At 42.1% G+C, this 15,290-nt stretch overlaps 1 protein-coding gene across 2 annotated transcripts in view; it reads left to right on the plus strand.

The window, feature by feature from the left end:
* The window catches only part of bmal1a (basic helix-loop-helix ARNT like 1a), a 33,775-nt gene extending 19,308 nt beyond the window's left edge, over positions 1-14,467 (plus strand). For both annotated transcript variants that reach the window (XM_084364076.1, XM_084364077.1), the window contains exons 12-20: positions 47-196; positions 4,778-5,024; positions 6,951-7,057; positions 7,155-7,305; positions 7,397-7,476; positions 7,595-7,703; positions 8,332-8,425; positions 9,560-9,653; positions 9,764-14,467. In XM_084364076.1, coding sequence (XP_084220202.1) covers positions 47-196; positions 4,778-5,024; positions 6,951-7,057; positions 7,155-7,305; positions 7,397-7,476; positions 7,595-7,703; positions 8,332-8,425; positions 9,560-9,653; positions 9,764-9,921 — 1,190 coding nt within the window. In that variant the 3' untranslated portion in view covers positions 9,922-14,467. The remainder of the gene's footprint in view (positions 1-46; positions 197-4,777; positions 5,025-6,950; positions 7,058-7,154; positions 7,306-7,396; positions 7,477-7,594; positions 7,704-8,331; positions 8,426-9,559; positions 9,654-9,763) is intronic.
* Positions 14,468-15,290: the final 823 nt, after the last annotated feature.

The following is a 15,290-nucleotide window of genomic DNA, read 5'->3' on the forward strand; positions in this document are numbered from 1 at the left end:
TTGTCGCTGTGTTAACTGTATCGTGTGTGTGTGTGTGTATTTGTAGCTGGCCTCCCAGTGAAGACAGACATCGCCCCCGGTCCATCTAGACTCTGTTCTGGAGCCAGACGGTCGTTTTTCTGCAGGATGAAGTGCAACAGGCCCTCAGTCAAAGTAGAGGACAAAGACTTTCCCTCCACCTGCTCAAAGAAAAAAGGTACAGCACTGTTCTCCTCAAACATGAATTAAAATTAGAATTAACCGCAGTGCCTTTCCTTTCCAGCAGCCCTCTTGTTGCAGCTTTGTGCTTCTCAAAGCGACTCCCCGTCAGTTTTCATCTCGAGTGCCAGTCAAGGGCTCTTCCCTGCCTTCAGCCTTTTCCTCACTTACTTAGACACTGTTTTTTTTTTTTTTCAATCTTTTTTCCAGCCTTCTTATGAAAGCGAAAGCCCTCATTTCCTGCTGTTCCTCTTGTTCTATTTTTAGAGGCACATCCTTATTAGAACCAGGAATCACACCTCAGTAAGCACAAGAGCATCTGCATTACACAACCGAGGAAGTTGGCCTCTTTAAGTCCATGTATTTATTAATGCATTTACTTAACCCATATTTAAAGGGTGAGGTTGAATTGTCCTTTCCTAAACGCTTCACTTTAACCCCCGATGGTAAAGGTTATGCTGTCAAGGAAAGATGGAGGAGAATTCATAGGGATTTAGGAAAACTGCAGTGCTGAGAGGATCCAAACGCACTTACATTCAGCTATGTACACATGTAGTGTGATGCCGACTCACAGCCGAGAGAGAGAAGTGAAGAGTGAGAGAGGGATCGTAAATATGAACCGAAATGTCAACATGATATGAAAACTTTGTTTGATCACAAAGACTAATGTTACTCTATAGTTCAGTGACGTGTATGAATATACTGCAGACTGGAGTCTCTCTTAACAGCATTAGACCTATGCCCTCATCTCCTCTATGCACAATCTGCATCCTCAATAATGCAGCACAGGCATCATCACAGGCTGAACTGTACTGGGCTGGTCGTGGGTCACATCTTTGGCCCCATCCAGGCGCCATCTCTCCCTCATTAGCATAGCATTTTTCATGCATTAGTTCCATGTTGTTGACTTTGAAATTGCTGTGGCATACAGTTTTGGTGTCTGCTGTAGTGTAAAACATCCTCAGATTACAGTAGTATGATCGAATGAAGACAATGATAATTATAATCTGATCATGAGCCTGTGTATGTGATAGCTTCGGAAACCACCACGCAACTAAACACAATGAAATGATGACTTGATTGTGCTTAAGTAGTTAGGGCTGATACAGGCTGAATGTGTAATGTGAGAAGTTGATTGGTTGTTTTTGTGAATGGCCGAATGGTGCGCCGATTTAAAGAATTCGAACAGCCATCATTTTTCTTGTGCCTAAAACGTACCTAAGCAAAAAAAGACTCAACTCAGCACTACAACAGCACTTTGTAGAGCTCTTAAGCTGTTGAATGTTACCACTTCTGACCACAGCCAAAGGATGGGTTATAAAAAAGGCAATTATGTCCTGCCCAGAGTGATGTAATATAGCACTAAATGATGAGGTTTCTGTTGTAATCGGAGTCGAACTCGCAGCAGTAATTGTTGGCAGATTATGGAAAATGAGGGAGCTTTCACACCTGCAGTTTTGTGCTGTCACAAAGAGTAATGAAATGATGGATTCTAAGCATTATAATGTTAAGAACAATGATGAAACAGGTAGAAAAAGTTACTGTGGTTGTTAAATTTCACTCACTTTTTAATAAGACCCAGCTTGAAGCAATGAATTGCCCTCTTTTTGAACTCCTTTTCACTTTTAGATCAGACCGTCAAGTACTGACACGCATACACGTTACCATGGTTACAGAGCTATCCCTGCATAAATATTTACACCGCTTATACAGGCTGCATATGAGATTGCTTCCATGGTGGTACGCCATCAGAGGATTTTATAATAGTTTAGCTTTTGGTTTTGTGCTAAAATCACTCATTTTCCACTGTCACAAAACACTGTGGTTGGTCTGCTCTGTTTTCAGACTACAAATACAACGTACCAGAGTGGAATAGGCTTCCCTTTTTTCTGCAGTCTGAGTCCGTTTCTGTAACTCAGCGGTCTAGGGGCAACTTTCACACGAATGAACCAAAGTAAACGGGCAAACGCCAAACTTCACTGAAAAGTTAAATAATTTGTGAAAGCACCACAAGCCAGCTTTGCACACGTTGGGTTTTAGAGGTAATGAATGTAGCAGAACACTAGTGGTGCAGTGTTACATCACTTTTGGGGTGGGACACTGTGCAGAGAGATTAAAAATGTAAGTTATAGATGACATGGAAAACAGGCTTGCAGTCAGTGTTAATGCATTTACATACTGTCCTGAAACATAGAGACATACAGGGAATTCTGGATGACATACAAAAACGAGAAACAACTTTTGTAGTACCCTTATACACGACGGAAGTGTCACTCGAGCCATAATGCATCGAACAACATCCTCAACATGAAATTATTGTCTGCTAATGACACTGACGCTTTATCAGTTTTGAGAGGGCTGTTTTTCTGCAGCACTTCCCCTTTCTGTCCAGCCAGTTGCATCATCCGTGCTGCAGTGGCCTGAGAGCGAAGTAACATATGGCTGGCCGCATGTCACTCTGCTTAGTCGCTGATGGGGTGAACTGGAGTGTGAACTAAGTGTCTTTATAGTCAGAGGAACATTCGCAGTCCACTCCAGCTCAGTCACGCAACCCAGATCGGCTGTGTCACCATCCATGTTGAATGAAGTTTTAGTGTCTAACTGAATATTTCATCAAGGCAAACTTTATTATTCTCCCTCTGATGCCATGCGTTGTGTTTCCCAGTGGGAAGAAGTGATGTTCGGTTATAAACTCAAAATTCCTTTCATTTTGGTGCCAAGTCTTTGATCCACTCTTTTATAGTTTTATTGAACTCTAAGAACATAAATCAACAAACTGTCCCGACACACATTCACCTTAACAAATGCTAACGTCCCTTCGTTCATTAATATAATGGAAAGAAATAAAAAGAGAGAGCCCCAGCTTGATTAGCTGTGATAGTTTATATAGTGTATGGTCACATGCAGTATTCCAGGTGGTTGAGACGGTGTTAAATCCTCCAGCCTTGTGTGCCCAGATCAGTTCTGCTTCTTGGACACGTTTTTTATCTGTTCCTGGAAGAAAGTCCTGCCAAATTACTTCTGCTTCAATGAAGCCCATGAAGCGTTTAAAGCGGTCTGCATCAAATCCATATTGATGAAGAATATACCCAACCAACTGCAAACGGCCAGGACATTCCTGATAGTGCTGACTTGTATAAACTAGAAGATAATACACCTTTTTGCAAAGGTTCATTGCTCTTTCACACAGAGACATGGAGAGAACATTTGTTTGGCTAAAGTGAACATTTTTATAGGGACCAGCAGGGCAGCAGCTTTAACAATCCTACCTCCGTGTCTACAATTGACGGTTCAGACATTGTGTGAGTCTAGGTCATCCGTGTTCTGGCAGCACTAAGAGCCCAATACCTCATCATTACTATAGTTATACACTTAAGACAGAAAATAGACATGAAGCAGGTTGTAGCGACGCTCATTAATGGAAAACACAAGCCATTACACAGCTGTGAAGACAGCTGTATTGATTCATATAAAAGCGTGTTAAGATGGACACCTGAAAAGTGTGGCTGAAATGCATCCTGTGTAGACAAGCTGAGGGAAGTCAAACTTTCTGTAGTTGTTGGAAGAAGACTGTGAAGAGGGTCATGTAATTGTATGTTGGAGTTCAGCCTAGCCTGAGCATTATGGGTGATATAATGGAAAATCCACGGCACACTGTGAAGGCTTTTGACTTTGTGAAGGCAAACTTCTCCTCTAGGGAGGAATGGTACTCTCCTGGGAAGCAGTACATTTTTTAAACAGAAGCTAAACTTGGTTGTGAAGTGCGCAGTACCTACAAGTTGTACTTGAGAAAAAGCTAGGATATCATTTTAGTGATTTTTTTTTTTAGATTTCATTTAAGTAACAGATAACTAAGGTTAGCAAATAAATATAATGGAGTACAATATTTGCCTCAAATGTTGTGGATTGAAAGTATACATAAGCAGAAAATGGAAATACTCAAGTAAAGGTCAAGTACCTCGAAAATTGTATTGAAGTGTTGAGCTAAGTACTCAAGCACTGTATGTGCTTCTCTTTATTCAGTGTTGTCATTTTGAAATGAACAATTGTGCCATCACTTGTGTTTGTAGATTGTGGATGTATTCCTTAAATGATGTCAGATTGTATTAAGTGATGTCTTTTTGTCAGTATTTGGGTCAAAATAATAATTATACATTATTTTTATGATGTTGTATGTTGACATAAACTGCATGAAATGAGATGGTTGTAAATCATCATGTAAACATACACTAATATATAATGTCAAAGAAGATTTGGAAAATAAAGCAAACGAACAGAATAAAGCAGATTAGATCTACCTTGGAGTTTTAGCCAGAATTTATTTTGATAAATTTTTTTTTTGAGTGCAGTTTGTTTTCTTAAACGTGTCTTTTCTAAATCCTCTTTTGTAACAGTTTCAAAATGTGATCAGCCAATCAGAGCAGCTTTTATAACCACTGTCATATTCAGTTCACTGAACTGTAAGAATCTCCCATTATCCTCGCAGCATGGGGATGGCATCCCACCAAGATGGTTTCAGTCCATTTCCAATAATAACCCCAAATGCTTTGTCTGTGCCGCACTCGTCCTCTCATTACAGCCGACCGCAAGAGCTTCTGCACCATCCACAGCACGGGCTACCTAAAGAGCTGGCCGCCCACCAAGATGGGTCTCGACGAGGACAACGAACCCGACAACGAGGGCTGCAACCTCAGCTGCCTGGTGGCCATCGGCCGCCTGCACCCCCACATCGTCCCCCAACCCAGCCTTGCAGACATCAGGGTGAAGCCCACAGAGTACGTCTCCCGGCACGCCATCGACGGCAAATTTGTCTTCGTCGACCAGAGGTGAGACAAAGGTTGCTCTTCAACTGTCACCCACTGAACCTTTATTTCTTTTTATGATCGCAATATAACGTTCATCACGTGCCAAGTCTAAGTAGTTAAGCTTTCACTTGACCTCTGTTTTCACTTTGGAGTGTGTGTGTGTGTGTTACATGTTTGTAACGTTTTTTTCTGGCGGGGCTAAATATTACAGAGCAGGAAAAAGATCCACAATGACTTTGTGAAAGTACATTTTCTTGATTACCGTAAAAAGCTGTAAGATGGTGGACTGGTTCAGTACTTATATATTAAAGCTACAATTTGTAAAATAGTTAATTTTTTAACCTCATTCCCAGGTCGTTAAATACCGATGCTTTGGGTTGATAGTTCGGGTCGATGCAAAGTGTCAGTATTTTATGATTTGGGAATGAGACTCTAAAATCAACTATCTTATAAATGTTGCTCCTTGTTGGTGACACACAAAAGTCAGATGGGTATATTTAGAAATGACAGTCACAGATAACCAATGGCACATTCATGCAAAAGTCACCAACAATGGATCCATAACTGCAATACTTTTACATACATTATTACTGCTGACACCGCAGAATGAAGACCTAGTGTCAATGACCACATGACCTAATTTATTCCACCTTCCCCACCTTCAAGTTTCACTTTTGTTACTGAATAAGAAAGTAAGAAGAGTGAAACAGCTTTGGTGCAAAATGCAAATGGGGGGAGTCTCTTAAATAAAATATTAAAGTAGCTTCTTTTTTTTCCCAAGGAGATCCTCACATAAAACTAGATTGAAAGTGTCTAGATGAGCATCCTCGTAAAAAAGAGAGCAATATCAACTTGCTCAGGGTGAATTTGTCAAAACACGTCCACGCATAACTAACGCTAGATTAAACTTTCACACAAATTGATTTTTGGCGGGCATTTTTTAAGACAACACGCCTTGACGCACCAGTTGAGGTCTCATGTTTATAGATGACTTTGATTTTCACCTTCGGGCATTTAATTTATACAGAAAAGAAATGTTGGGAATCATAACTGATTGGCATTAGATGGTTTCACAATCAATCGCTCCTTGTGCATATTATCACAATTTTGTCTGCTTCTGCTTTGCAATTATAGTTGGCTTTGATACATTTAACATATGATTGAAATTAGTTTTAGATTCGACAAAATGGTCGACAGGATTTGTAGAAGGTTGCTGCATTGAAACAGGGCTCAACTATAACGATTACCTGATCGCCCGGGGCAAATAATATGCCACGTTGGACATGATTAAGAATATCGCTAAGGAGTGAGCCCTCTCATATCCTTCTCATCTCTGAGTTGCACATGTGCAGTACTGATCAGGTGCCAAAAAAGGCGCAGATGAAGCAGTTTATGAGCTGTTACTCAAACAATCATTTTAATTGTCCTGGAGACAGGAGTTTAGTTAGGTGGTGTTAGAGGATGTGGGACAAACTCAAATTCAGTATTCAGCAGTTACAGTTTGCCGTAATTTTGAGAGCAAGGGAGATAAGATAAGTCTTGTTATTTGATAAACATTTAATAAATAAAACAGTTTGTACCGGGGCAACTAAACTTGACAGATTTTAGAGGGATCATGTTGAACCCTGTTGAATTCCCAATGCAGGACACATTTGCAGGGGCACACATTGAGGTCTGTAAGCCATGTGCTGCTGGATACTAACTACATCTTTCTGAAATTCATTGATTCGGTTTGACCGTAAGTCAACACATGTCCGTAAACCGGAGACTGTGGCTGGCATTGATTTAATTTAAATGCTGGCTGTGAGAAAAGCTTAACAGGAGTTGTTTTTGCTTCAGATCAATATGTCTAGAACTTGTTTGCTTTCTTTGAGGGTTGCGAGGAGCCGCACACCAGCAGCTCTAAGTAAACACAACCTTTCACTGTCTTATCTTTCCCTCCCTCAGAGCCACAGCCATCCTAGCCTACCTGCCCCAGGAGCTGCTGGGAACCTCCTTCTATGAGTATTTCCACCAGGACGACATCGGCCACCTGGCAGAGTGTCACAGACAAGGTACCTGCTGAAGGACGGACACAGTAACTACATGGATGTTAATGGTCTTTAATATGCGGCATGTTTGTACTTACTGTGTCGATGGGTCTGTCCACAGTGCTGCAGATGAGAGAGAAAATCAACACCAACTGTTACAAGTTCAAGATCAAAGACGGCTCCTTCATCACGCTGAGGAGCCGATGGTTCAGCTTCATGAACCCCTGGACCAAGGAGGTGGAGTACATCGTCTCCACCAACACTGTTGTCTCGTAAGTAGCCGAGGACACTCGCGCCTCTAAAGCTGATGATACCTAGCTGCTAAATACCAGAACATTTCCACATGTGTGTTATTGTGTCCAGGTGTCCTATGATGGAAGGATCAGACTACCCTCAATCTGCTGCCTCACCACAGAGCATGGACAGTTGTCTCACCTCAGAGGGTAAAACATCACTTTAGAAAGAACACAATTTCTGTAATTTATCCCCAGCTGTGAATGATTTATTCTTCAAACCGCAATATGAATACATCACTTTATCCTTATTGCTGTTGATTGGTAGGTGGAGGAAGGCGGGCGCTGCAGACGGTGCCCGGCATCCCCGGTGGCACGAGAGCGGGAGCCGGCAAGATTGGACGTATGATTGCAGAGGAAGTGATGGAGATCCAGAGGTGAGCGCAGATGGAATCTGTGTATGTCAATCCCAGAACCAGCAGGGTTTCCACCAGTATGCTGCAAGCCTGGCAACCTGCTGGGCCCAAGGTGGCTCCCTGCCAGGCCTATATTTGAGGAATTTTTGAAAGATGTTTTTAGACTAAAATGTTTTATACAAGTAGAAAACTATTTTTGAAGACTGAGAGAGAAAGAAAGAAAAAAAAAAGTAGGAAATCTCTGTGCCCTAGTTTTGAATGCAGGTGACATGACACACATATGCAGGACTTTCATGAAACCTCTCAGATATATATTGAATAATTCCTACAGATTTGAAACACATGAAAGAAGAACATTGACAGTGTAAAACAGGACTGAGCTCTCAGTCTCAGTTCTGAAAGCTGACTCAGATAGCTGCTGCAGTGCTAAAAGTACAGCAGTTGTCTCCACTGATAGATGTACTATCTACTTATTGCCATGGCAACGCTGAAGTGTTAAAAATAAGTCCTGCAGGTCAGATGTCTTTGGATGTGGACGTTTGTACATGTTACATAAGTTGGAATGAGTCCCCGTGATTTTTGAGGTTAACGATGAGAGAATGTGGAGCGTGTTTCAGAATCATTGCAACCATCTGTGTCTCTCTACCAGGATTCGAGGCTCCTCCCCCTCCAGCTGTGGCTCCAGCCCTCTGAACATCACCAGCACCCCTCCACCCGACACCTGCTCTCCAGGGGGCAAGAAGGTATAAACACAAACACAAACACTGTTTCCTTTTCAAGATTTATTCAATAGCATTTCATCAAATCAGCCTCGGGCTGGAATCCACTTATTGAATCTTAATGGGATCATTTGCATTGAGTTTTTAGTCCCCTTTCGTTGACTGAGAAGGCAGAAACACTGCAGGTCAGAGTGGCAGCCTAATTAATGTTGACTGAAAATGAGATAAGAAGCAGAAGATCATTAAATATGTAGCTGACACACTGGAATAACAGGTGTCGCCTTTTTACTCCGCACACCCTTTTTTTTTTTGCTCCAAATACTGGTGCTGCACCAACTCAGAACTATTAACTTATTTTCATGATATGTATGAAAGTGGATTTATTTAAGTTTAACAGGAGGATTCCTCCTATGAAACTCCATCAGCTGGATAATTTTGCTATACGAGGCCTGTGATGGATATGAGACAATATCGTCTGCCCATTTAACACATTCGGTTACAGAAGAAGCTGCCGCCCCTTTTCTTTTCTGCTTTTGGCCAAAAACGGTGTAGCTTAGAGATATGGATCATGAAATGTTTACACTTGGCATCGATTATATGGGATCACTGAATCGATATATTGGAATCAGTGGATCGTTACACCCCTAGGTCTAACAGAATACACTTTTAATGATCGTCTCATGTTATCTGGTGAAAGTGACAGGCTGCTAACGCTGAATGTTTTTACAGTTGTGTTTGCTCATAAAAACACCAGCACCTCTTAAGCTCACTAATTGACACTTAATATTTTGTTTGTTTAATCCGTATGAAAGCCAGTGTTACGATGACACGTTGGGGATTGTCTGTCAGATTATTTCTGTAGCCTCTTTCTTCTGCTGGTTTTCCACGAGAAAGTCCTTCTGGGAACATTAAATTAAAAGTATGTGCTTGCTGATAATCATCTAAAAGACAACAACATGGAGTCTGTGTTGATTATGGTTGAGGAGATCTTGATGCCTGAACATGTGACACTGACTTATCTTTCCCATATGCCTCAGAGTCTTTGTGGAGGAACGCAAAGATATTTGAGGACAGTGTGGAAACATTTTCAACTCGGGTTGAAACGGATCTGTGTTCAGTCAGCTGATACATGCCTGTATGTGTGTCACGTCTCTATAGATTCAGAATGGAGGGACACCCGAGCTGCCGAGCACAGGTATCCTTCCTGGACCTGATTCTGTAGGCTACCCGTACTCCAACCAGTCCATCATGAGTGAGTCAAACACAAACGCACACATAAAATGCACTTCCTTACTGAATTGTGGGGGTTTCTTTCTGTTTTTCTCCTTTTCTAAACATTTTCTTCTCAATGACTCTGTGCAGGTGACAACTCCCACTTGAGCATAGACATCATGGACGACCCCGGTTCTAGCAGCCCCAGCAATGACGAGGCGGCCATGGCTGTCATCATGTCCCTGCTGGAGGCGGACGCCGGCCTGGGCGGCCCTGTCGACTTCAGCGACCTGCCCTGGCCTTTGTGAGGAAGCTGGAAGGGGACAAGCAGAGGGAGATAGCGCCAGAGCCACTGATGGAAAGAGTTCAGTCAGGTCGAAGTCTGGCTGCCATGTTTCCTGCCCTCCAAACACAACTACACTGCAAAAAATATCCATCTTAACACATGATTGTTTAAAGTTAAAAAGGGTGTATATAGTGAAGGTTTCTCCGACCAGTACTTACCCACGAGAGGTGGTGAGGCTGTTCAGATTACACTCCTACTTCTTGATTCATCATTCCCTGTAAGAGGACAAGTGACCCTGAATTCCTTCGGGGCAAACAGAAGGACTTTTTGTATAAAAATAATCCAGCTCAAAATGATGTTTTAGGATGATGTTTTCTGCAGTGTTAGTTGCCTGCAGACGAGGCGTTCCCTAACATTGCCACGGCGAGAGAACATTACTCCAGTAGTCCAGCAAATGGAATCTCAAGTTACAGGATCGTGGTGCTAACGTGTCTGCTGATGGACTTAACTCTGCCCAGCAGTGGCTCTGGGTCCTGGCTCCAGGTCTACAGCCAACCCCCAACCAACACAGGACACAGGACTCCTGAGACGTTCACAGACAGTGGTTCAAGTTTGACGTTGGGAGGGGAGCGCTTGATTTCTTCCTCCTGACGTGGCCCTCTCGCCATCGCTTACTGTACGTTCAAGTATGCTCATTGGATGCTGATCTGCTGTTTAAGCCAGCTGATCTGCAACATGGGAAGGGAACTGTTATCCTCCAGAGATTCGCTTGGAAGATTCTCAGAGGTTTTTTTTATTCCCAAGCCACAAAATTCCACGAGCAGATGTATCTCAGTTTATTTAAATAATGACAAAATCCTTGTTGAAAAGGCCACCTAGCTGCTGCTTCCTTTACTAACATAAACAATTCATTCTCCAAGCTACTCTGAAGCTCATCCTCACTAAATGCCCCAGAAGATGAGAGCCGATTCTGTATTATTATTTTTTTTATCTTTTAAACATTACTTTCTGCCGAAAACTACCTGCAGTACTTCTGTACGAAGTAAGTCCTGATTATGAATGATCCGAATAGAGAGAGAGCATCAAGGCTGGCGGCAGCAGTTTGGACACATAACCATTGAACATATAAGTTCATTTGCCACATGAATGGAATGATATTGACTGATTTGGCTCTTGAAGACCCTCCAATAGAGCTCAACAGTGAGCGCCAGCAGCTCTGGTTCCAGAAGTGAATTTCCCATTCACTCACTCCACTGGCCTTTCAGAAAATCCCATAATGTAGCACTACCATGAACCATGTTTTTCTTAAAACACGGTTGATATCATTTGGATTTGTGGCCTCTACAGGGGCACATACCATCGTTTCACAATGTCATAGCTCGTGGCGAGTCCATTTCGGATGTTGATGACATTATGGCTAATAATCAGCGTCCTCGGTTAAGAATATAAATGGGATTTTCACCTCTGCAACCTCACTGTCGAGCTCTCGTTATACTGGACCATATGGCTCAAATGTTCATAATAGACAGCATCATGTGTCTCACTTGACAAAAGTCTTCATTATTTTACAGCCGTTGCTTCATTTTCCAGAAGCTTACATTGTGAAAGAAGCGCCTGTAAGACTGCTGATACATTTTTTGAGTGTCATCAGAATTTGAGTCATTCGGTCTGATAACGTATGGAAAGTCTTAAAGAGGCACACAATGAAATAATTTCATCCCTATTCAGATTAGCTGGGGGCTAAACAAGAAGTTGGTGTTACAGAGCTCCGCCTCTGACTCTGTATCCAGTTCTCATTATACATCCATGCTCACAGCCCAGAGCTGTTCCCGCAGGCTTTGAGATGTGTCCCAGTCCCATACTTCATACTAATTCTGATTCTTATGATGCAGCATGTGTTCAAAGCTGATAGCAAGTCTGCTTTTATCCAGTTAGGCAATAGAACAGGCCCCTACACAAAACAGTGGACTTTTTTTCAGCAGGCATCTTGACATGTCATAGCAGGAGAAGCACATGTGTATTTAACAACATCAATGCTGGCTGTAGTCCACTCAGAAGAGGTCCTGGTATTGTGTGTGCTGGCTCACTGGAATAGACACTTATCAGATCTGAGCCATCATTAATGTTACTAATGCTTTGCCTGCTGTGACAAGTCAAGATGTCTGCTATGAAAAGGCCCATTAGGCTGAATCCAATTTGGAGCCAGTACTGTGATTAGAAACCTTCTGGACCCGAGAAGCGCTCCTCATCTTTGTTCTTCCGCGTATTTTAGCTGCAAACCTTTGCAGGTACTCACGGAGTGTTGAAAGGGAGCGCTAAGTATAAACAATCGGAGTGAAGCTCCATCCTTGCAAAAAAAAAAAAGAATCAGACTCTAATGGGGAGAAGGAGGTTAGTTAAAGCTGTTGGGAGCAGCAGCTCAGTGTGCAGGTGTGTGTTGGTGGCTGTAAAGGCGTGCTTGATGTCTCTGCGGACATTTTTTACAGGAGGAAATGTTCTTCACTGCCATTTTACTGAGGTCTGCTCCTCACACACACACACACACACACACACACATACACCTTTCTACAGATAAACACATGCTGGCAGGCTAATTATCATTAGCCCACTAACAGTAAGGCCTGGTGGTCTGGGTCACAGAGGGATCTTCCATCAGCACCCACATGAAGCACTTACGGTGCAGTTAGACTGTCAGTCGCTAAACTCTGGATCTGTATTCTAATTCAGAACCAGCTGTGAGACGTATTTTCTTTGCCTTTGTGATCTGAATATTTAAAAATGGACCTAATACGTCAGCCTGGGCTTGAGTGTAAGAGCCGCATCCTTCGAACCTTTGCTGGACTTGGGAGAAGTAAAAGAAAAAATACCTCTGAGTTAAATTCTGCTGCAAAAATGACAGATTTGAAGTTATGTGGATTTTGAAAAAAAAAAATCCTGCAGTTACTCGTGAATTTGGTCTATTTAGCACTTAATAATCCACAGATGTACTGTGGCTTCACGTAACTGTCAATGCAAACTACCTTACTAGCTGAGAGGGCTATAACGTAGACGGGGAGAGTATAGAAACAGATAAATGTGGTAGAGATGGAGGCGACAGCGATCCAGAGGAGTAGGACTTTGTAACGGGGACAACAGGACATTTTTTCTGACTACGTCCCGGGACAACAAACAGGGTCAGGAGGGACAGCAAGGAACGTCTGAATGGAAATCTTCATTTCAGTATCCCCTTTTCCTCCATGATAATGAATATCCGCAACACAACCTCTTTACCTCGCCAGCTCTCCGCTGCTCACAGACCTTTTTGTTGTCGAGTGTGATTGGAGGTGGACCCATTGGGAGGAGTCTCAGCGGTCCTGCTGCCTGCCCGTATGGAAAGAAATTTAAATGGGCCGCTTTACATTTCAAGTGTATTTGATGTCCAGAGTGCATTTGTAAAAGCAATTTAAACTAATGCCAAAGTGTATGTTACTGAAAAGTATTCCAGGAAAGACCCAACCTGAGAGGTATTTAACAGAATCTGTTTAAAATACCTCTATACAGTAAAGTGTCAAATATATAGACATAAAAAGAAAACATAATTAATATACAGTGCATTTCTGAATGCTCTTAAAAAGGGTCAGCAATGCAGTTGGCATCCAATTTCGAAACAAACATAAGATATGCGGAAATATACTGAAAATGCATTTTAGATGCATTGTTAATACTTTAACATACCAAAAGTAAAATAAAGTGGCCATCTTTTACATTCTGCAGCTGCCTTTTAGAAATACACACTGCATCGTGTGTGTAAGATTTCCCTTATTTGTGCCTCGAATTGTATTATTTTAACATTCAAGTCACAGAACCAAGAGTTAATCACCAACCCAGGAATTAAACTCTGTTCTGAAGGTATCTCAGAAAAGACTCTTCCAACCATGTGGATGAATGACCTCCCCCCCCAAAAAAACAATATTGAATACATATAGAACAGTCTCTGTTGGTAGCTGGTGGCTTGCTTGATCCTGGTTAAGCAGATTAAGATTTTAAACAATTGTGGATGGGATAATATTCATCCTCATGGTTCAAGGAGTCTTTGGGGGATTCTGGTTGTTCAAAGACTTTCTTTAATGTGTCAGAACAGATTCTTGGCTGTGAGAGGCACAAACTGGGCAGACATTTTCTTCCTATAGGGGCACAATGTTTATAAACTGACCTGACATCAACCAGTTGTGGCTGAAAAAGTTGGTAGCCCTTTAAAAATGAGTCTGACCGAGACCGTTTACAGGACATCAAAAATACCTGCAGAGTTTAGGCTCCGCCCTCTCACGTCCTCCTCCAATCACTGAGCAGCTGGTGAGGTCCCCTCTGTATCTGTTCTAGTGGTTTTCTGTTTCAATGTTTTTACGCTACACACTACAATACAGTGTCCTCCTTGTTGATATACCCCTCCCCACCTGACAATAATGTATCAAATCTTTAAATATTATCATGTTAAGAGTATACTTTATGCAAATATATATGAGTATGATGAGTGTATTGTATGTATCAGCAGTGAAATATTTTTAAAATAAAATTATTTGTTTCTGTCACTGTGGACTCTGAGGTCTCTGTCGATACACTGAGCTGCTGTCCATCCACTCGCACAGAGATCTGCTCCACATGGTGATGTTTTCTCCAGAGGGTGAAGGGCTTCTCCGCAGTTTCCTTCATGACTCTGTTTTAAACCCGGTCTCCTTCCCTCAGCCAATCGGTGCAGCCCGGTGATATTTTTATATGATGTTGCCATCCAGCTGCTGGAAGGTCTGCACACACATACAGAGAAAGGCTGATGGAAGCGGTGCTGATGCTGTCTCAAGGCAGCTGAACGGAGGTCAGGGAGATATACTCTGCAATAGTCCAAAAGAGGGCTACTAGTTCTTGGAAGATGGAGAGAAAAAATGCACATAATCTATTTTTTTTAGTAACAGATGTAGTTGATATTCAGAGTCTCAGAAACTGTGAAAGCTTATTAGTGGCTGGATTTCTGTGGTCCCAAAGTAATTTAAAGCATGAGCATACATTCTGAACTCAAGCATTCAATAATCAGAGGTACTGTGGGAGCAGCTCATGAATATTTAATGTCCAGTCCTCGTTCCTGAGTCAGGTCATCTGCAGCTATTGATCATTGCTTTCATCACTTCAGAAAAACTCTCATGCTAGTTTAAAAGTTCAAACTAAAAATGTTTCTCTGCATCCTGGAGACCAACTACGGAGATGTATTATTGTGCTGTGGTTACATTTTATTGGCATACAATAAATGTAAACTATAGATTAGCAGTGTGTATATTCCCACATCTGGTTAAAGTGATGCTCTGCAGAGGAATGTGTTTCATTGCTGTGATGACAGAGCGATAATGTGAGTAATGCTCCACC

The sequence above is a fragment of the Pagrus pagrus genome (genome assembly GCF_965226575.1).
Source record: "Pagrus pagrus genome assembly, chromosome: 10".
Taxonomy (NCBI): domain Eukaryota; kingdom Metazoa; phylum Chordata; class Actinopteri; order Spariformes; family Sparidae; genus Pagrus; species Pagrus pagrus.